Below are 17,111 nucleotides of genomic sequence, written 5' to 3' on the forward strand. Positions count from 1 at the left end.
CTTCTTTTTAACTAATTTCCCTTTTGGCAGCAGTTATTGCTTGTTTAAGCCTTACTGAGGAAGGATTCAGGGCTTGGAGAGCCCTTTCCTCTGTTCCAGGTTGGGTTTGGAGTGCTTGGTCTCGGGGGATGATGCGGAATTTGCTCGTGCTGCTCTCCGTGGATCAGCCTTTCCTTCTCCCTGGCACCCACATGGGCAGAGAAAGCTGGGGGAGAGAGGGAGGAGGAGGGACCTGGCCCTTGCCAGGGACTGGGGCTGGTGCCTTGGCTGTGCTGGAGGATGTGCAGGGACAGCACTGAGGGGATTTGGGGCTGTAGCAGAGCACTTGGGGAATGTGTTTAATTCACTCCTCTTGGAGAAACTCAGCCCCTTTGGTGGAGAGGGTGGTGCTGGGACATGTCCTGGTTTTTAGAGGTGAAAACAGTGGTGCTGCTCCACTGTGACCAAGTGTGGGGGTGAAACCTCCCTCCCAGGTGCTGTGTGAGTGCAGGGACCCAGCTCCAGTGGCTCTTCCCATCCCTCTGGGGCTGTCAGTGCAATGCTGGTGGTGGCACCGGTGTCCCTGTGCTCCCCAGGGCTGTCAGTGCCAGAGGGACACTTGGATTTTTGACAAGGTTGAGTTGAATTAACCCTGTTGGTTGCCAGAAGCTGAGTTGGGATGGTCCTGGGGGTGTTTAACACTTGTAACTATCCCTAAACCAATGATGTTGGGGTTTTTTTAAGACTTGATATGTTGTGAGAAGGGTGTGGAAAGAGCATCCTGCTCTGTGCCTGCCTCCTTCCCCCCATCCTGAAGGGAATTTCAGCTTGGATCCAGGGCTGTCTGGATGTGATGTGTGCAGGTGCAGAGCAGGTTGTGGAGCTGAGGGTTCTGCAGGGGCTGTTGGTGTGTGGATTTTCCCTCCTCAAAGGCCTTTGCTTTGGTTTTTTCCTTTTCTTTGACCTGTTTGAGTTGAGGGGAGATGTTCTGTACGTCGTGGTGTGGTGAGAGAGAATGGCCCAGGGGAGGATTTGGGGGGCAGAGGTGGGAAATGGGGTGTTTGGGCTTGGCAGAGGGTGTGGTGTCTCTTGAACCACTCTGGCTGCAGCAGGGTGTCCGTGTGGGGGCCGAGGAGGAGTTTTGTGGAGCGATCAACGTCCAAATTAAACATGAATTCTGTTGATGGGGTCTGTGTCCGTGTGTGTTTGTTCACCACAGCACTTCTGGTTCCAGGGCATTGCTGTGCTTCATCTCCCTCTTTGAGGCCTTCTCCAGGAATCCCAGCAGCTTCTGATGGCCTTAATTCACAGACTCAGAATCATTCAAGCTGGAAAAGACCCCTGAGAGCATCGAGTCCAGCCTGTGACCCATCCCCACCTTTTCACATCCAGTCACATCTAGTCTTTCCCTGAGCACCTCCAGGGATGGAGACTCCACCAACCTCCCTGCACAGGCTGTTCCAATATCTAATCACCCTTTTGAGGAAGAAATTCCTCCTGCTGCTCATCCTGTGCCTCCTCTGGCCCCCTGAGGCTGTTTCCTCGTGTCCTGTCTCTTGAGTGGCTGAGAGAAGAGCCCGATCCCTCCCGGCTCCGCGCTCCTTTCAGGATCCAGCCTTAATTAGAGGAGCAGGAGGAGTCAGTCCCGCTGAGGGACTCTCCTGCTTTCTGAGCCCTGTCCCTTTGAGCCTGTCCCCACCGGGGTCGCCTCCCTGGGGACCCTCCCGGTGCCCCCGCGGTGGCGGCGGGCGGAACGCGGGGCGCGGGGCTCGGGGCGCGGCCGGAGCTCGCAGCGCGGCGCGGCCCGGACGCGTGACGGGGACGGACGGGCCGGGCCGGCGGCGCTTCCGGCGGGCGCGGAGCGGGGCCCGCCATGGGCATCCTCGAGAAGATCTCGGAGATCGAGAAGGAGATCGCCCGCACGCAGAAGAACAAAGGTGCGGGGGGCGGCCGGGGGCTGGGGGAGCCGGGGACAGCGGGCGGGCGGGTGGGCTGGGCGCTCAGGGGGGCACAGGTGGGCTGTGACTTATGGGGGGCTGAGAGAGGACCGGGGGCTGTGGGGAGTCCGGGGGTCAGGGGTGCTGCGGGCTATGAGGGTTGGGAGAGAGCCTGGGGGCTGGGAGGGGCTCTGGGGAGAGAGGGGCCGGTCAGGGCTGTGGGGAAGGTTGTGAAACCGGGGGGCCTTGGGGGGCACAGAGCGCTGGATCGGGGGTGCTGGGAGCTGGGGCAGGGTGGGGAGCAGGGGGAGCCCTGGGGCTGGGGTGCTCTCTTTCCTTCCATGTGCTGCAGCTGCAGCCCCCACGGAGCTGAAGGGGGGAACATCTCAATTCCTGCTGGCACAGGAGGAGGCTCCGGGTGTCTGCGTGGTCTGGGGGCTCCCCGTGGGCTCTGAGCTCCCCCCAGAGCTGCTGCTGGGGCTGTGTAAATAATAGAAATAAACCTGTGAGCTCCTGGTTTCATGCCCTTACCTGTTACAAAGTGAGACAACCGCCTTCCTTTTTTTCTAGTTCAGGTGTAGATTCAAGTGTCTTGCTAAGAATAAGGCAGTAAAGTACTTTCACATATGAGCTCTGGGTTAAATGTGTCTTTAAAAGTTGACAAGAGATGGGGAAAGTAATGTGGTCGCTTTGGGGTGCTGAGTGTGAGCAGGTGTAAGGAGGGGCTGTTTCCAGCAGGGGCTGCTCCCCCTGTGACCTCTCTCTCCTCAAGACCCCCTTCATTCCTGCACCTGCTCTCCCTCTGCCTTGCCCCTTTAACTCAGGAATGTTTTGGCTGTTTCTCTCCACTCTGACCCTGTGCAGCTCCCTGGAAGGTTTGCTCTCAGTGCCCAGGTTGGTGATGGAGCAGCTGGGAGCAGCTCTGTGCCTGGCACTGCCTGAGATACTGACCAGGATCCATCAGGGTTTCCTTTCAGGAAGGTTCTCACTCCCAGAAATGAATCACAGCAACTTTGTGCTGTTGGGTTTGTGTCATTGCAGCCACCGAGTACCACCTGGGCCTGCTGAAGGCAAAGCTTGCAAAATACAGAGCTCAGCTTCTGGAGCCTTCCAAATCCCCGGCTGCCAAGGGCGAGGGCTTCGATGTGATGAAATCAGGAGATGCCCGGGTGGCACTGATTGGATTTCCTTCTGTGGGGAAGGTCAGTCAGGCCTTGTGCTCCCTGGGGCGTCATCTCCAGCTCACTGTGGTTTGCAGGGGCTGCAGAGCAGCTTGGGGATCACTAACGTGGAATGTTTGGGTTGGAGGCACCTTAAAGCTCCTCTGGTGGGATCCCACCTGGAGTCCTGGGCATGGTTCTGGTGTCTCCTGCACGAGGAGGATCTGGGAATGTTGGAGAGAGGACTGGGGAGTGGAGACAGGCTGAGAGAGCTGGGGCTGGAGAAGAGAGGGTTGTGAGGAGACCTCACAGTTCCTGAAAAGGCTTCAGGGGAGCTGGAAGGGGATTCTTTGTCAGTAACTGTAGTGGCAGGAAAAGGAATGGGTTCTCACTGAAAGAGGGGGAATTTAGGTGGGATGTATGGAAGGAATTCTTCCCTGTGAGGGTGGGCAGGCCCTGGCACAGGTGCCCAGAGCAGCTGTGGCTGCTCCATCCCTGGCAGTGCCCAAGGCCAGGCTGGACAGGGCTGGGAGCAGCTGGGACAGTGGGAGGTGTCCCTGCCATGGCAGGAGTGCAGTGAAATGGGCTTTGAGGTCACTTCCAGCCCAAACCATTCTATGATTCTGTGATTAATGTTGGAGATGGGGAAACACTCCATGTTGTGTGCTCTGCCCTGTGGAATTTGTTGCTGCCTGAACGTTGTTCTTGCCCAGCCCCAGCAGTGCTGAGCAAAGAAAAAATCTGAATTACTTCAGTTCCATGGCAGTGTCACCAGCTCAGTCCCTGTGCCTGGAACAGCCACAACACAACTTGAGGAGCACTTTGGTGTTGTTGTTTTGCTGAACCTTCTCCTTTTCCTGCCTGCTGAGGCTGCTCTCTTGCCTTTCAGTCCACGTTTCTGAGTTTAATGACCTCGACTGCCAGCGAAGCCGCGTCCTACGAGTTCACCACGCTGACCTGCATCCCTGGAGTCATAGAGGTGAGCAGGACCCTCCTCCAGCTCTGTCAAGATGTTTGTAGGGGGATAGAATATAAGAAAATAAAGATAGTGTAGAAAGTGATCTTACCCCTAAGGAGCTGCAGCTGGGCCAATTATCAAAGATCAGGAACAGGCTTGACTTTAACGGAGCACAGCTGCACTCAATGAGACGAAGATGCTATAAAAGAGTGGGGTGGCTGCTTGAGAAGGGAACTGGAGTCAGTGGCTGCTTTATGAAGAAGAAAGAGTCAGTGCTCTGAGGAGCTGCTCACAAGGAACACCAAGAAGGTATGAAACTTTTGTGACAGGAGACAACAGTATGGAACCCCTGCAATGAGATGACAATTGTGCTGCTAATAAGGAGCACACACATCCAGAAGTCTCCAAAGCTGAGTTTTGCTTTAAACTTTTCAGTGCTGATGTAGCACTTCCCTGAACTCTCCAGGATGGGCTGCCTGAGCAGGATTTTTGTGCTGCTCTTGGACTGACCAGAGCAATCCCACAATTCTCAACTGAATTTTATATAACCACTGTCAGTGCCAGTGACCAGCTGGCTGCAAACCTTGACAGATTTGTTTTTAATGAAGCTTTACAGAGGCAATCTGTGCTGTGATCACTTTCAAAACAAAATGCAGCTCTTCCTGTCCTTGGGGGGTTTCATTAGTGGTGACCTCAGCAACCATCAGTAAAGCAAATTATAAAGGCATCAAACTGAAAAGTGTCCAAGAGTAATGAGGAAATCTGGCTCAGGAAGGAAGGGAGAGTTAAATAATGAAAGTAAATGTATTAGTGGGAAAAGGAGTTTGATGTAACACATTCAAGCAGAGCTGTGAGCTGCAACAACAGCTGGAGAGCCAATGCCTTGCAGATCCAGGGAATGAGTGTCAGTGCCTTGCAGATCCTAGGAATGAGTTTCTTCTGGGTTTTTTACCTGCAGCACCCCTGAGTAGTTAGATCTATCACAGGCAGAGATGTGGCACTTGTTCATTACTGAGTTTTCTCATTAGACCAATGAAAGAAGGGTTGTGTTTCCTTTCCATTCCCTGAACTTAGGAATGGGTGACTGCTGTGCTGTTTTCCTGCTGCTTTGTCCAGCTGCAGTCATAGGATGCTTTAGGGGGTCAGGATCTAATGCAAGCTGTGTGTGCTGCTGAGCACAGCCCCCAGCTCTGGAATTGCCTCAGGACAGAGCCATGAGCTTTCTGCAGAGCTCCCCTGCCCTGCCAGTTCCATCCAGTTCCACTCCCCACAGGATGGGGACCCCCAGCACGGATTTGGGGCTTTTGGGGCAGCTCAAGTGCCCTGCAGGAAGATTTCAACTTTGCATCCTTCCATTTCCCTTTCAGTACAAAGGAGCCAATATTCAGCTGCTGGATCTGCCTGGAATCATCGAAGGAGCTGCTCAAGGTTGGCTCATGTCTCTGTTCATGTGCAGGAGGGATTTGCCCTCAGTAGTGCCCCTGGGTGTCTCAGCTTTCCTGGGCCAAGAGTTCCTGCATTGTCTTTCTAAATTTTGGAGTCCTTGATCCTATGTGAGGCACGATTCCTGCCCCTGAGCCCACAGAAGGGTCTATATGTAGCACAAAGATGGTTTTCTGGAGGTGGGAGCCAAAGCAAGCCAGTCACTTCTCACATCCTTGCCTGAGTGTTAAGTGGCTCATCTGTTTTCTGGTACTGAGGAAATCTATAAAAGATGCTGGAGAGGCGGAGGGAGAGTTACAGCTAAACACTAACCTTGAGTAATTCCCTGAGCTCCTGCCAGTCCTGCCATGACTCCTGATTCTGGGAGGAGATGTTGGCTTTGTCTCTGTGCTGTCATTGTCTTCACTGGCTGGTTGTGTCTGAAAATAGCTCAGGAAATCAGGGAGTCGTGGAACATCTGGGAAGGGACCCACAGGGATCATCCAGCCCAGCTCCTGGCCCTGCACAGACACCCCAACAATCCCAGCCTGTGCCTGATGATGTCCAAACACTCCTGGAGCTCTGGCAGCCTTGGGGCTGTGCCCATTCCCTGGGAAGCCTGGGCAGTGCCCAAACACCCTCTCGGGGAAGAACCTTTTCCTAGTATCCAACCTGACCCTCCCTGACACATCTCTAGCCATTCCCTTGGGTCCCTGGAGCAGTGTCTGTGCTTCCTAAGGCACCTTCTGGCACTGATCTCTGTGCTGCCAGGGCTCCTAGCAGCAGACTACAGCCAGAACAGCCCTGCAGGATATTTTTCCTTGCTTCCAAGCTGCTGCAAGGGGCAGGAGTCCCCATTTGTCAGAGAACTGAGCTGGTTGCTGTTGCTGATCCCCCTCGTGTGTCCCCAGGGAAGGGCAGAGGCCGGCAGGTGATCGCTGTGGCCAGGACAGCAGATGTTGTTATCATGATGCTGGATGCCACCAAGGGCGAGGTGCAGAGGTGAGTGTGGGCTGGCTCTGGGCTGGAAAACGTGCCAGCTCCCTGAGGAATTGTGGAGAGCACCTGGGGAATGAGGAGTTCAATTATTGAGTACCAGATGAGGGTTGTGTCCTGTGACGGTGTTCACAGGGGTCTGAGGATGAGGGAAGAGAAGAGGATCTGACTCCGTGTTTCAGAAGGCTTGATTTATTTTGTGATATATGTTATATTAAAATTATATTAAAAGAATAGAAGAAAGGACTTCATCAGAAATAGAAAAAAGAATGATAACAAAAGCTTGTGTCTCAGAGAGTCTGAGCCAGCTCACTGTGATTGGCCATTAATTACAAACAACCACATGAGGCCAATCACAGATCCACCTGTTGCATTCCACAGCAGCAGATAATTAATGTTTACATTTTGTTCCTGAGGCTTCTCAGGAGAAAAAATCCCTAAGGAAAGGATTTTTCAGAAAATATCATGGCTACAGTGTCCCATGAGAAGCATCCTGCTGGCTGGAGTGGGTGCTCAGCTGGAGGGAAATTCCTGCAGCACGTCTGTCATAGATGGGAATGTCAGCCTGGATTGCCACCACAGACTGACCTGCATTATGGGGGTTTGTGGCAGGGCTGTATGCATACAGGAATCAGAAAGGGAAAGGTCTGGGTGTCACCTGGTCACTCTCAGCCTCACAAGTGCTGTGTCCCTGCAGGGCCTTGCTGGAGAAGGAACTGGAATCTGTAGGAATCCGGCTGAACAAGAGCAAACCAAATATCTACTTCAAGGTGAGGCTTCCTGAGCTCCTGCAGGCACAGCTGGTCTGCTCAAAGCTGAGCTCACTCTGTGCTGCCCCTGTGTTGGCCAGGCTGAGGGGGCTGTGGGATCTGAGAGTGTTCTTACATTGCTTTTTTTGTATCCTGCAGCCCAAGAAGGGTGGAGGCATCTCCTTCAACTCCACTGTCACGTTGACTCAGTGCTCTGAGAAGCTGGTTCAGCTCATCCTCCATGAATACAGTATCCTTTCCTAAAAGGGGACACCCTTAAGCCATCAGCAGCTCATGGTTTAAGTGCTTCCTGCTGTGGGACAGCCTGGGTGTCCCTGTGGTGCTGCCTGGTTGGCAGCACTGTCACCAGGGAGCTCAGACCCTGTGCTGTGTTGGAATTTGGGCCTTGACAGTGTCCACCTCAGAAATCTTCAACGCTGAGGTCCTGTTCAGAGAGGATTGTTCCCCTGATGAGTTCATTGATGTGATTGTAGGAAACAGGGTCTACATGCCATGCCTCTATGTGAGTATCCTGGGCAGCCTGGCTTCTGCCACACCCAGCATCTCTTTTCTGTCACAGCAGGGACACCTTGCACTGTCCCAGGGTGCTCCAAGCCCTGTCCAACCTGGCCTTGGACACTCCCAGGGATCCAGGGGCAGCCACAGCTTCTCTGGGAATCTGTGCCAGGGCCTCCCTGCCCTCACAGGGAAGAATATTTTCCCAATATCCCATCTAACCCTGCCCTCTCAATTTAAAGCCGTTCCCCCTTGTGCTATTACTCCATGCCCTTGTTGCTGGCTCCTAAAACAGTAATGATTTGGGGTTTAAGAGGTGGAAAACAGCTCAACAGGGAGTTTTTTATAGGTTTTGGATGTGCAGCCGTGCTGTGTGTGTTTCCTGGGCCCTCTTGTGGCTGGTGCTGCCCTGGAGCAACAGATTCCAATCCTGGTGCTGGGGCTTTGCTCCCACGTGTGGAGCCTCCTCTGACTCTCCTGCTGCCAGCTCTGTGCTTAACTTGTCACATCTGCTCCCTTGTGTGCCAGAGGTCCCTCTAGGGCTCTGTTTGTAGCCACTGGGTCTGTATAAATCAAAGAACGTGTTCCAAGTCATCCCAAAGGGAGAATTTTAAAGGGCCAAAAATTTATATTCAGGCTTCAGAATTTTAATAGTTTGTTTTACTGAGAGTCTTGGCTTATCTTCTGACAGAATCTGTGTTTCTGTTTCAGGTGCTGGAGCTACCTTGTTCTTTGTACATGTTGCTGGGTTGCCTTGCTAAGGGCTGTGTTGTTTTCTCTCTGGTTTAGGTTTATAACAAGATTGACCAGATATCCATGGAGGAGGTGGATCGCCTTGCTCGGAGGCCCCACAGTGTTGTCATCAGGTAGGATGATGACATTCTCATTGCCTTTTCTGCCTGCTGTGGGGTTCATTTCACACCCCTTTCTCTGAATTCTCCAGGAAGGGACTTCTCCCAGGGCTGCTGGGGTGAGAAGCAGTTGCTGTGCAGCTTTTCCCAGATTTCCTTCCCCTGGAGCTTGGCTTCTCTGTGCTGTCTGCAAGACAGAGTCAAACAATCTGGCTTGTTTCCTTGGAAGTGCTGATAGATCTGCTGGGGCTTTGCTGCTTCAAAGCTGTTCACTCTTCTGGAGTCATGGAATGGTTTGGGTTGGAAGGGACCCTAAAGCTCATCTCATCCCACCCCTGCCACCAGCAGGAACACCTTCCACTAGATCAGTTTGCTCCAGGCTCCATCCAGCCTGGCCTTGAACAATTCCAGGGATGGAGCACCCAGAAACTCTCTGTACAACCTGTTCCAGTGCTTCTCCACCCTTTAGTAAGGAATTTCTTCCTAATATCTAATCTAACCCTGCCCTCCTTCAGTTTAAGGTCATTTTACCTTGTGTTTTTCCTTCCCTTGCCTCATTAAAGACTTTCCCCTCATTCTCCAGCACTTTAATAAAGACATTTCACCTTGTTTTTCTGGATCCCTAAATCATAACAGCAGTAAACAGATGACCCTGGTGTTTTGCAGCTGTGGCATGAAGCTGAACCTGGACTACTTGCTGGAGAAGCTCTGGGAGTACCTGGCACTCACCTGCATCTACACCAAGAAAAGGGGACGTAAGTGACCCCAGACAGGCTGCCAGCAGGGCTGGTGCCTTGGAAATGCTGGAATTGCACCCTCCCTAATCATCCTTCAGCTCTTGGGAAATGCTTCCTGCTCTGTCTGATCCTGCTATGTATGGATTCCATCATGGGCTTCCTGTTGTATTTTACAAGAGCTGAATTTTCATAAACCTTTGCAGGATATAAGGGAATAAAGTGTGCAAGTTCACAGCTTTTACCTTGTTATGCACACTGTGATGAACCCACAAGTTTTCTGCTCCTGCAGGAAATTTAGTGATTCTCATACCCTTGGAGGTGCCTTTGATGCTCCTTTTGCTTTATAACCCACTTGCAGCTTCTCCCAGTGATGAAGGCACATCTGTAACTTGCTCTGTTTGCTTGTGAGCAGCTGAACTTGGGTGGATGTGAGGAGATCAAGGAATTTTCTGAGCTTGTTAAGCTCTGAAATCTTGGGGATTTTGGTTTTTTCCTTGAGCAGGTGTGTTTTGGCTTGGGTTGTTTTGTTTCTCTTAAGTCAAGGGTTTGGGATGGACTCATTTCAGGTGGGTTGTGAGGAAGCTGCTGACTGTGTGGGGTGGGAAATGGCACTTGTGGGTGCTGGAGAGCTGATTTGATGCTTTTAGGCACTGGATCCCTGTTCTGTCTGGGAGCAGGAAGGAGGAATTTGGGAGTAGTTAGCACAAGGTGTTGTGAGGTGGTGTCAGCATTTTAGAACACACTTGATAGAAATCCAATCCTTTTTCCCCCCCTTCTGCTTCTCCACAGAGAGACCAGACTTTACAGATGCCATTATTCTAAGGAAAGGAGCCTCTGTGGAACATGTGGTAATTTTTCTGCATCTTTTACATTTCCCTGTGTGCAGAAGGCAGCTCCTCCTGGACCTGCTGTGATTTGTGCTCCATAAAGCTCAGGACATGTCAGTGTTTGGTTGTGCTTCTCCTTTTGTTGCCTTTTATCTGCCTCAGGTTTCTTTCACAGCTGCTATAAAAGGTTTAAACAGTAATTATTTAATGCAGCCAGTGAAAAAGCACATGGAAACAATGGAATGGGGGTTTATGTAGGCTGGTGATTCCTGTGTCTGTTCTGTATGGCTTCAACTGCTTTTAACCAGCTCTTAAAGTCTTTATTGTAAATTCTGGCATAGACTTGAGTTTGTTTTAATTCCTGGGTATTGAAAAAGTTGTTTGCAAAGAGATAAATGTAAATATTTCAACTTCTGCCTGTCTGTCGTGCAGTGCCATCGGATTCACAGATCATTAGCCAGCCAGTTCAAATATGCCTTGGTGTGGGTAAGTGTTGGGACAGCAACTGGAATCCCTGTCTTCAGGTGTCTCTGACTGCACTTCTAACCCTTCTCCCCCTTTTTTGCTTCAAAGGGGACAAGCACAAAGTACAGCCCTCAGAGAGTGGGCTTAACCCATATGATGGAGCATGAAGATGTCATTCAGATCGTAAAGAAGTAACTGCTGGTGCCTGGCCTTGCCTTTTATCACTGCAATTGGAACTGACCATGTAGAAACAAAACAAAACACACAAAAAAAAAAAAAAGATAAAAAGAAAAAAAAAAGAAAGGAAAAAGGGAGATGTGTTCCAGAGCCAAGAAAGCTTCTATGAAGCTCCTTCTCTTGGAGGAAGGCAGAAAATGAGGCTGCTGTGCTTGCAGGTGGGGATGGGGAAGATGAGTTTCCATCTGGCAGCATTTCAGGCCAAGTGATGTTTCTTAAAAATTTGAAAGGAGCCAGTTCTTCTAGGGCACAGTTCCACAGCCTGCAGTGTCCTGCCCCTTGTGGGGTTTGCACATGAATCCATGTGCATTCCCAGTGGGAAGTGTTTGGGTTTGTGTGTAAAAATCTGGCCCTGTGCTTTGGGCTGAGAGAACATTGCTGATGCTTTGCTGCTTATCCATTCACTTAATTTAAGCATTGATCTGAAGAAGAACTAGAGTTCTCCCTCCCCTGCTCACTGGACACATCTGCAGCTGAGACAGCCCCAATTTTTAATAATTCCACCTCAATTAACATTAAAACCTGGCACTCTGTGCCTCTCCATAGCCTTGCAGTGGGGTTTGTAGGACACCGTGGTACTGAGAGATAAGAAATTAAACTGGTAATGGTTAATTAGCCTGGCCAGGTTGCAGTGGGGTATGATCCAAGAGCTGTAGTCTGGGGTGAGGATTCTGGCATCTCGCTCATTGAGGAGCTGCCTTGGGAGCTTCCTCCTTTGTTGGGCAGGAGTTGTCCTGCCCTTCAGTCCCCAAGGTGGAGGTCTCATCAGCCGTGTCCCTAAATTCCAGTTGCAGCTCTTTGGAGCTCAAGGTACCACCCCATGCTGTGAGTTTTACCCCAGCCCTGTTAAGCATTGCTTGTCTGGATATTGTTCATCAGAAATCTGGGATTTTTGTAATCATGCTTTTCCATTGAATACTGTTGCTAAACAATTCAGAGTGCCTGATAGAGGACAGCTCTTGCCTTCTGGGATCAAGAGCTGCCAATAGCTTTTATTTTCTTTCATTGGAAAAGGGTTTGGTCGGAGTGGATGCAGAACTGTGAGGACAGGTGTGACACCTGTCTGAGCAGGGTTCCTTCCCTCCTCCCTGCTCCTCCCCACCCCTCACAACCTGATTGAGCAGAAATGGAAGGATTATTTTATTTGAGAAAATAAAAAGTTGTTATTTCATGTGAATGGTGGGTAGATGGCTTGGTTTGTTTCCTAACTCTTTTTTACCTTTGGCCACCTGAGGAATCCTGGATGCTGGCACTGGAGATTTCGGGGGCAATAGAAGGTGAAGTACAAGAGACTGGTGGTGGGAGATAAACAGATACAATACACAGTGCCCAAGCTGAGAAGGTGACTTTGAACTCTGCGAGTTCCCTTCCCTGTTCCTGGCTTTGTTCACAGCTGGGGTGCAGAGGAAATCCTGACCACAGAGAGGAGAACGAGCTCCAGATGATCCCCATTATCCCTGGCTGGCAGTGGAGAGCTGCCCCTTCCCGGTGTGAGCTGGGTGGGATGCTGTTCCAGCACATTAACTCACCCTTCCCATTCCCATGAAGGTCACACAGGCAGAGTTACCCTCACAAAGACTAATTTTGGTTTTTGTTTTGTCCCTGAGTTTCTGACTTTTCCATCCAAATCCTGCAGCCTGCCAAGCCTTGGCACAGAGCTGGGCAGGCAGAACTGCTGACAGGGCTTCATGCTCAGCCCAGGTAGTGCTGGGAGCCAGGGGCTGCTTGGTGTGAGGCTGAAATGCACAGTGCTACCTGCTAAAACCTGTCCTTGAATAGCTGCTGCTACCTCAGTGTGAGTTTCAAATTGATTTTGGCATTTCATTGTTAAAACCCCCTCTGCCTAATTAGCTTCATTTAGGAAAATGGGCATTTTATCCTCCTCAAAATGAACAGATACATGATTAAAATTGGAATGGGGATGAAGTAAAAATAGTGAAGCTAGAAGAAGCCAACTTCTTTTTTCAGAGAGAGTAGCTTTTTTGGCAGCAAGTTTATAGCTGCATTTGAAAATGCACCATTTAATTGCAGTATTTTTCTTCCAGGAGCTTCCCTAATTGTTCTGCACTTATGTTAAAAGCAGCAAACGTTGCAGTTCGTGCTGGAGTGAGTTTGCCTCCAAGAGATCTCCTAGTCCCGAAAAGATCCAAAGGGCAAGGGGGAAATCTGCTGCACCATTAGGGCTGTACTGGGGCCTCCCGTGGCTCATGGAATTTGCAGCATTTCAGTATTTAAAGGGGATTGTAAAAAACATGAAGAGGGACTTTTCACCAAGGGCAGAAAAAGTGGGAATGGTTTTAAACTGAAAGGGGTGATACAGATGAGGTGTTAAGGGGAGATTGTTCCCTGTGAGGTGGTGAGGCCCTGGCACAGGCTGCCCTCAGAAGCTGTGGCTGCCCCTGGATCCCTGGAAGTGTCCCAGGCCAGGGCTTGGAGCAACCTGGGGTAGTGGAAGGTGTTCCTGGAATGAGATGAGCTTTGAGCTCCCTGACATCCAAACCATTCTGGGATTGTGTGCATTGACCAGAACCCCTCACTGGGGAGCTGCTGAAGGAAAATGTGATCAGACTCTGCCTGTTTGTTGGGAGAAGGGCTCTCCAGGAGGGTGGGTGCAGGCAGGAGCTGTGGGTTTGCCCCCAGAAGAGCAGCACCCTGCATTTCTCTGCTGTAGGAGGAAAGCCTGGGCTGAATGATGCTCATAAAGCTGCCCTCAGCACCCTGCTGTGTGCTCCTGCCATTCCCTTGCTCTTCCAGGCTCATTCCTGCTGCTCCCAGGGGCTGTGCTCATCCTGCCCCATCCTCCAGGTGTGGAGCAGGGCGGATCAGCCTCCCTCCACCTAACGCTGCAGCCAGCCACGACTCTCGAGGCGTGCTCTGTTTAAAATGCCTGTTCCAGGCAATCAAGCAGGTTTGATTGGCTGAACACTCCTCTTATAATTTAATTTAGTCAGGAATCGTTTGCAAGGTAATAAAGAGTGAGTCTGCCTCCAAATACATTCATTTAATTCAATGAGAGATGGTTGCTGCGGCAGGCTCGCCTCAGCCAGCTCCCCTCACCCCATCACGGTGACATCTCAAAGTGCTGCTCAGGGCCGTATATAAGAGTCACGATCCGCAGTGACAGCTTAATTGTCTCCAATGCTGACAAGGGTCACCCCAAGCAGCCATCGGGAGTGGCACGGAGCCGGCTGGGGAGGCTGCGGAGGGGAGGATTTATGGCTGGCAAATAGTTTTGAATTCCTCTGGTTGCGCCTGCTAAATGATGAACCTGCCCCGAGGGGATTGGGGCTATTGATTGTAATTTGCAGTTAAGCCCTCGCGTTCTGAGGAATCAGCATAATAAATACCCACCGCATTACGGCTGGGACGTGCCTGCCTGCAGGAGGAGGGAGCCGAGCTTTTCCCGGCTCGGGTGCTGCAGCACGATGCTCTCTCTGCCCCTGCGTTTGGCAGAGCCACGGGCTCCATCACTGCTGGGAAATGGTCCCCAGTTGGGTGGGATGCAGGAGCCCAGAGCTGGAATGGGGAGAATGGAGTGTGCTGCTCATCCAGGGAGGAGAGGATGCTCTGATATTTTTGGGGTAATGGGTGTTAGATCCTTGCCAGAACCTCTGCAGCTGGTTGGTGCCGGGCCACCACTGTGAGGAACTGCATTTGTTCCTCACTCCCACGTTCTGTGATTTCTTCTAAACTCCCGTTGTTTTGGGGCCCAGAATGGGTCAGGGCCACTTTCCAGCTGTTCACATCTGGGTTACACTGAGACTCATCTACATCCTAGGAGGGATGTGGGACACTCCAGCTGTGTCACCAGGGGTGCAAGGGACAGGGAGCACGGCAGGAGGAGGCCCTCACCCCTCCAGCCCTGCAGCTCTGTGAGGGATGATCAGCTCCCGTGCTCTGCTCAGAGTGGAGATGACAATAATAGCACTCATCAAATATGCAGCAGCCACGGTCCCGCAGCTGCCGGGGAGGGATGGGGCTGGCAGAGCACCGAGGCAGCCCCAGGCCATGCAGGACAGCTGGGTGCCCCAGGTGAGTGGCTCTGGGTGCCCCAGATGGGTGGCACCTCCCTTGGGCTCTGGGTGCCATGGGGGCTTTGCTGGGAAGGAACCTTTGTGTCTGACGGTGGCTTTAAAGTGAGCGCTGCTGTTCAGGTCAAAGTGCGTGGTGTCCCCTCACCCTGCCTGTCCCTGCCTGGCTGCTCGCTGTTTTACCCTCCCTTATCTCACCTGTCTTCCCACCTTCTCCACAGCCCCAATTCCCACTGCCCTCCAGAGCAGAGCAGCCCCCCCTGAGCGCTCCCTCCTTCCCTAGAACCCTCCACGCCGTGATTCCCACCCCCTTCCCCTCATTCCTTTCATGTTGGGGTTGTTTTAGCCTAGGAAAGCTCCTGGGCTTGGCTTTGGGACTGAGGTGATGGCACAGGGCTGTGACCCGACTCCAGGGCTGCCCGCCAGCACATTCCTGGGTGCACGCCAGCATCGTGCCCAGCTGCTTTGTACTCCCAGCATCTGCCATGGCCTATCTCCTCCCATAACACCTCCCTGTGGGGAGCAGGCAGCAGCTGGCAGGCAGGGATTGTCTGTATTGCTCATGTGCTGGGTCCCCATCCTCATTTTGGAGGCAGGAACTGGAGAGGGTGGAAATTAGCCAGGTCAGGGGGGTGATGGGTGCTTGGGGAGAAAGGAAAGACCCCGCTGTGCCTCGGGGGCTTGGAGGGCTGTGCTATTGTCACACTGCTGGAGGGGTCCAGCTTATCCCTGTGCTCCCATTGTCCCTGGAGCTGTGACTGGGGTGACAAGAGCTGTGCCTGGGCTGCCTCACCTGCTCACAGGTGTTGGAGAGTGGATGTGCAACGCTGCAGAGCTGAAGGCAGGGAAGGGGATGCGCTGAGAGGCGCTGCCGCAGCCGGAGGTGCTGGGGCTGGCTCCGTGGTGCCTCGGGGCCGCCGTGGTGTGGCGTGGCGTGGTGTGGTGTGGTGGCACGGAGCCCCGCTCCGGCTGTAACTGGAACCAGGCTGTAAGCGGAGCCGGGGCCGGCTGGTGACCGCAGACCTGCCTGGAGCCGCGGAGCCGCTGCCTCTGGAGCTCTGCCCGCCGATGCCGGCACTCCGAAGGTACCGTCCTGCCGGGCTGGGGCGGGTGAACCCCGAGGCCAAAGTGTCCGTCCCCTCCCTGCATCCCCTCCCTGCATCCACCCACGGCACAGCCACCGGGCCGTGTCCCTGCGTGAGGTGGCTTTTCCTGCCTCACCCACGTGGCTGGAGACATTCAGGATTACCCGACCAAAGGATGCTCTGGGTACCTTCTACCACAGCCTTGGTACCCACTGGCACCACAGAGAGCCCTCGCTGGCAGGTTTTGCAGCCAGGGTCCCTCCTGTGTGCTGCAGATTATGCAGCCCTGCCCAGACACCCTGAAACAGCCACCAAGGGTGGGTGCCCCCCTGACCCCCTGCTTTGCTTCCATTCCACTGTACCTGGGCACAAAAACCTCTTGGCCAGCTGTGCTGTGCCAGAAGCAGGTGAACCAGGACAAAAAACATGGGGAGGTGTTTTGGGGTCTGGTATGGAGGCTGGGGCCGTGGGAGGCAGCATCTGTGTGGGGTGAAGCCCCTCTCTCTCCCTTTATTCCCCCTCTTGGAGAGCCCTTGCCATGCCCATGGGAGGCACCACGGGCACAGCCATGGCAACAGCACAGGAGCTGTGCCAGGGCACTGAGGGCACTGCCAGGGCCATCCTGCCTGGGGGGACAGGGGTAGGGACTGTGGAGGGCAGTGGGGTGGTGACAAGGAGTGGTGGGATGCAGGGAGTGACCTCCAGCTGCTTTTTACCAGCAAGGTACCCCTTTGCTTTGAGAGGGAAGGGCTGTGTCCCTGCCCGAGGTGGTTCCTGCCCCATCGTGGTGCCCATGCCAGGAGGAGGGGTGGCACGGTGCTGTGTGGCAGGTGCCTGTGCCCTGGCAGGGCAGGCTCTGTCAGCCCCATATGGCTCAGTGGCCATGGCAGAGCTGTGGACTGTGACAGTGCCAGGCAGGGCTCCTGCTGACCCTGTGTGTCTCTCACAGACCCTCTCCTGGTGCCTGCCAGGTGCCACTCATCCCACTCTGCCCACCCTGCACTCCAGAGCTGCCTCCACCTGTGCAGATCAGGATGTGTCTATCACAGAAATTAATGCAGGGAGTGGGCAAAGCCATGGGACCATGGCGGATGGTGCTCTGCTGTTGATGTGGCACGGGGCACAAGATTGGGGACAACACAATGCCAGGAGGTGCCAGCC

General features: G+C 53.0%; 1 protein-coding gene across 1 annotated transcript; it reads left to right on the top strand.

Moving 5' to 3' along the window:
- The first annotated feature begins 1,823 nt into the window (after positions 1-1,823).
- On the top strand, positions 1,824-12,011 carry DRG2 (developmentally regulated GTP binding protein 2). Its single transcript, XM_058815741.1, has 13 exons — positions 1,824-1,916; positions 2,958-3,118; positions 3,966-4,055; positions 5,402-5,462; positions 6,368-6,458; positions 7,150-7,222; positions 7,361-7,451; positions 7,627-7,724; positions 8,507-8,583; positions 9,235-9,323; positions 10,095-10,153; positions 10,565-10,618; positions 10,706-12,011. Exons 1-13 carry the CDS (start codon positions 1,853-1,855, stop codon positions 10,790-10,792), a joined length of 1,095 nt encoding a protein of 364 aa, XP_058671724.1. The 5' UTR covers positions 1,824-1,852; the 3' UTR covers positions 10,793-12,011.
- The last annotated feature ends 5,100 nt before the right edge of the window (positions 12,012-17,111 follow it).

The sequence above is a fragment of the Ammospiza caudacuta genome, chromosome 17, assembly GCF_027887145.1.
Source record: "Ammospiza caudacuta isolate bAmmCau1 chromosome 17, bAmmCau1.pri, whole genome shotgun sequence".
Classification (NCBI taxonomy): domain Eukaryota; kingdom Metazoa; phylum Chordata; class Aves; order Passeriformes; family Passerellidae; genus Ammospiza; species Ammospiza caudacuta.

Excerpts from the sequence above, each read along its gene's own strand:
- DRG2 (XM_058815741.1), top strand. The coding sequence starts at position 1,853 with ATGGGCATCCTCGAGAAGATCTCGGAGATCGAGAAGGAGATCGCCCGC. Across the intron at positions 7,223-7,360 it reads AACCAAATATCTACTTCAAG|CCCAAGAAGGGTGGAGGCAT; the intron begins GTGAGGCTTCCT and ends TGTATCCTGCAG. Across the intron at positions 10,154-10,564 it reads GAGCCTCTGTGGAACATGTG|TGCCATCGGATTCACAGATC; the intron begins GTAATTTTTCTG and ends TCTGTCGTGCAG.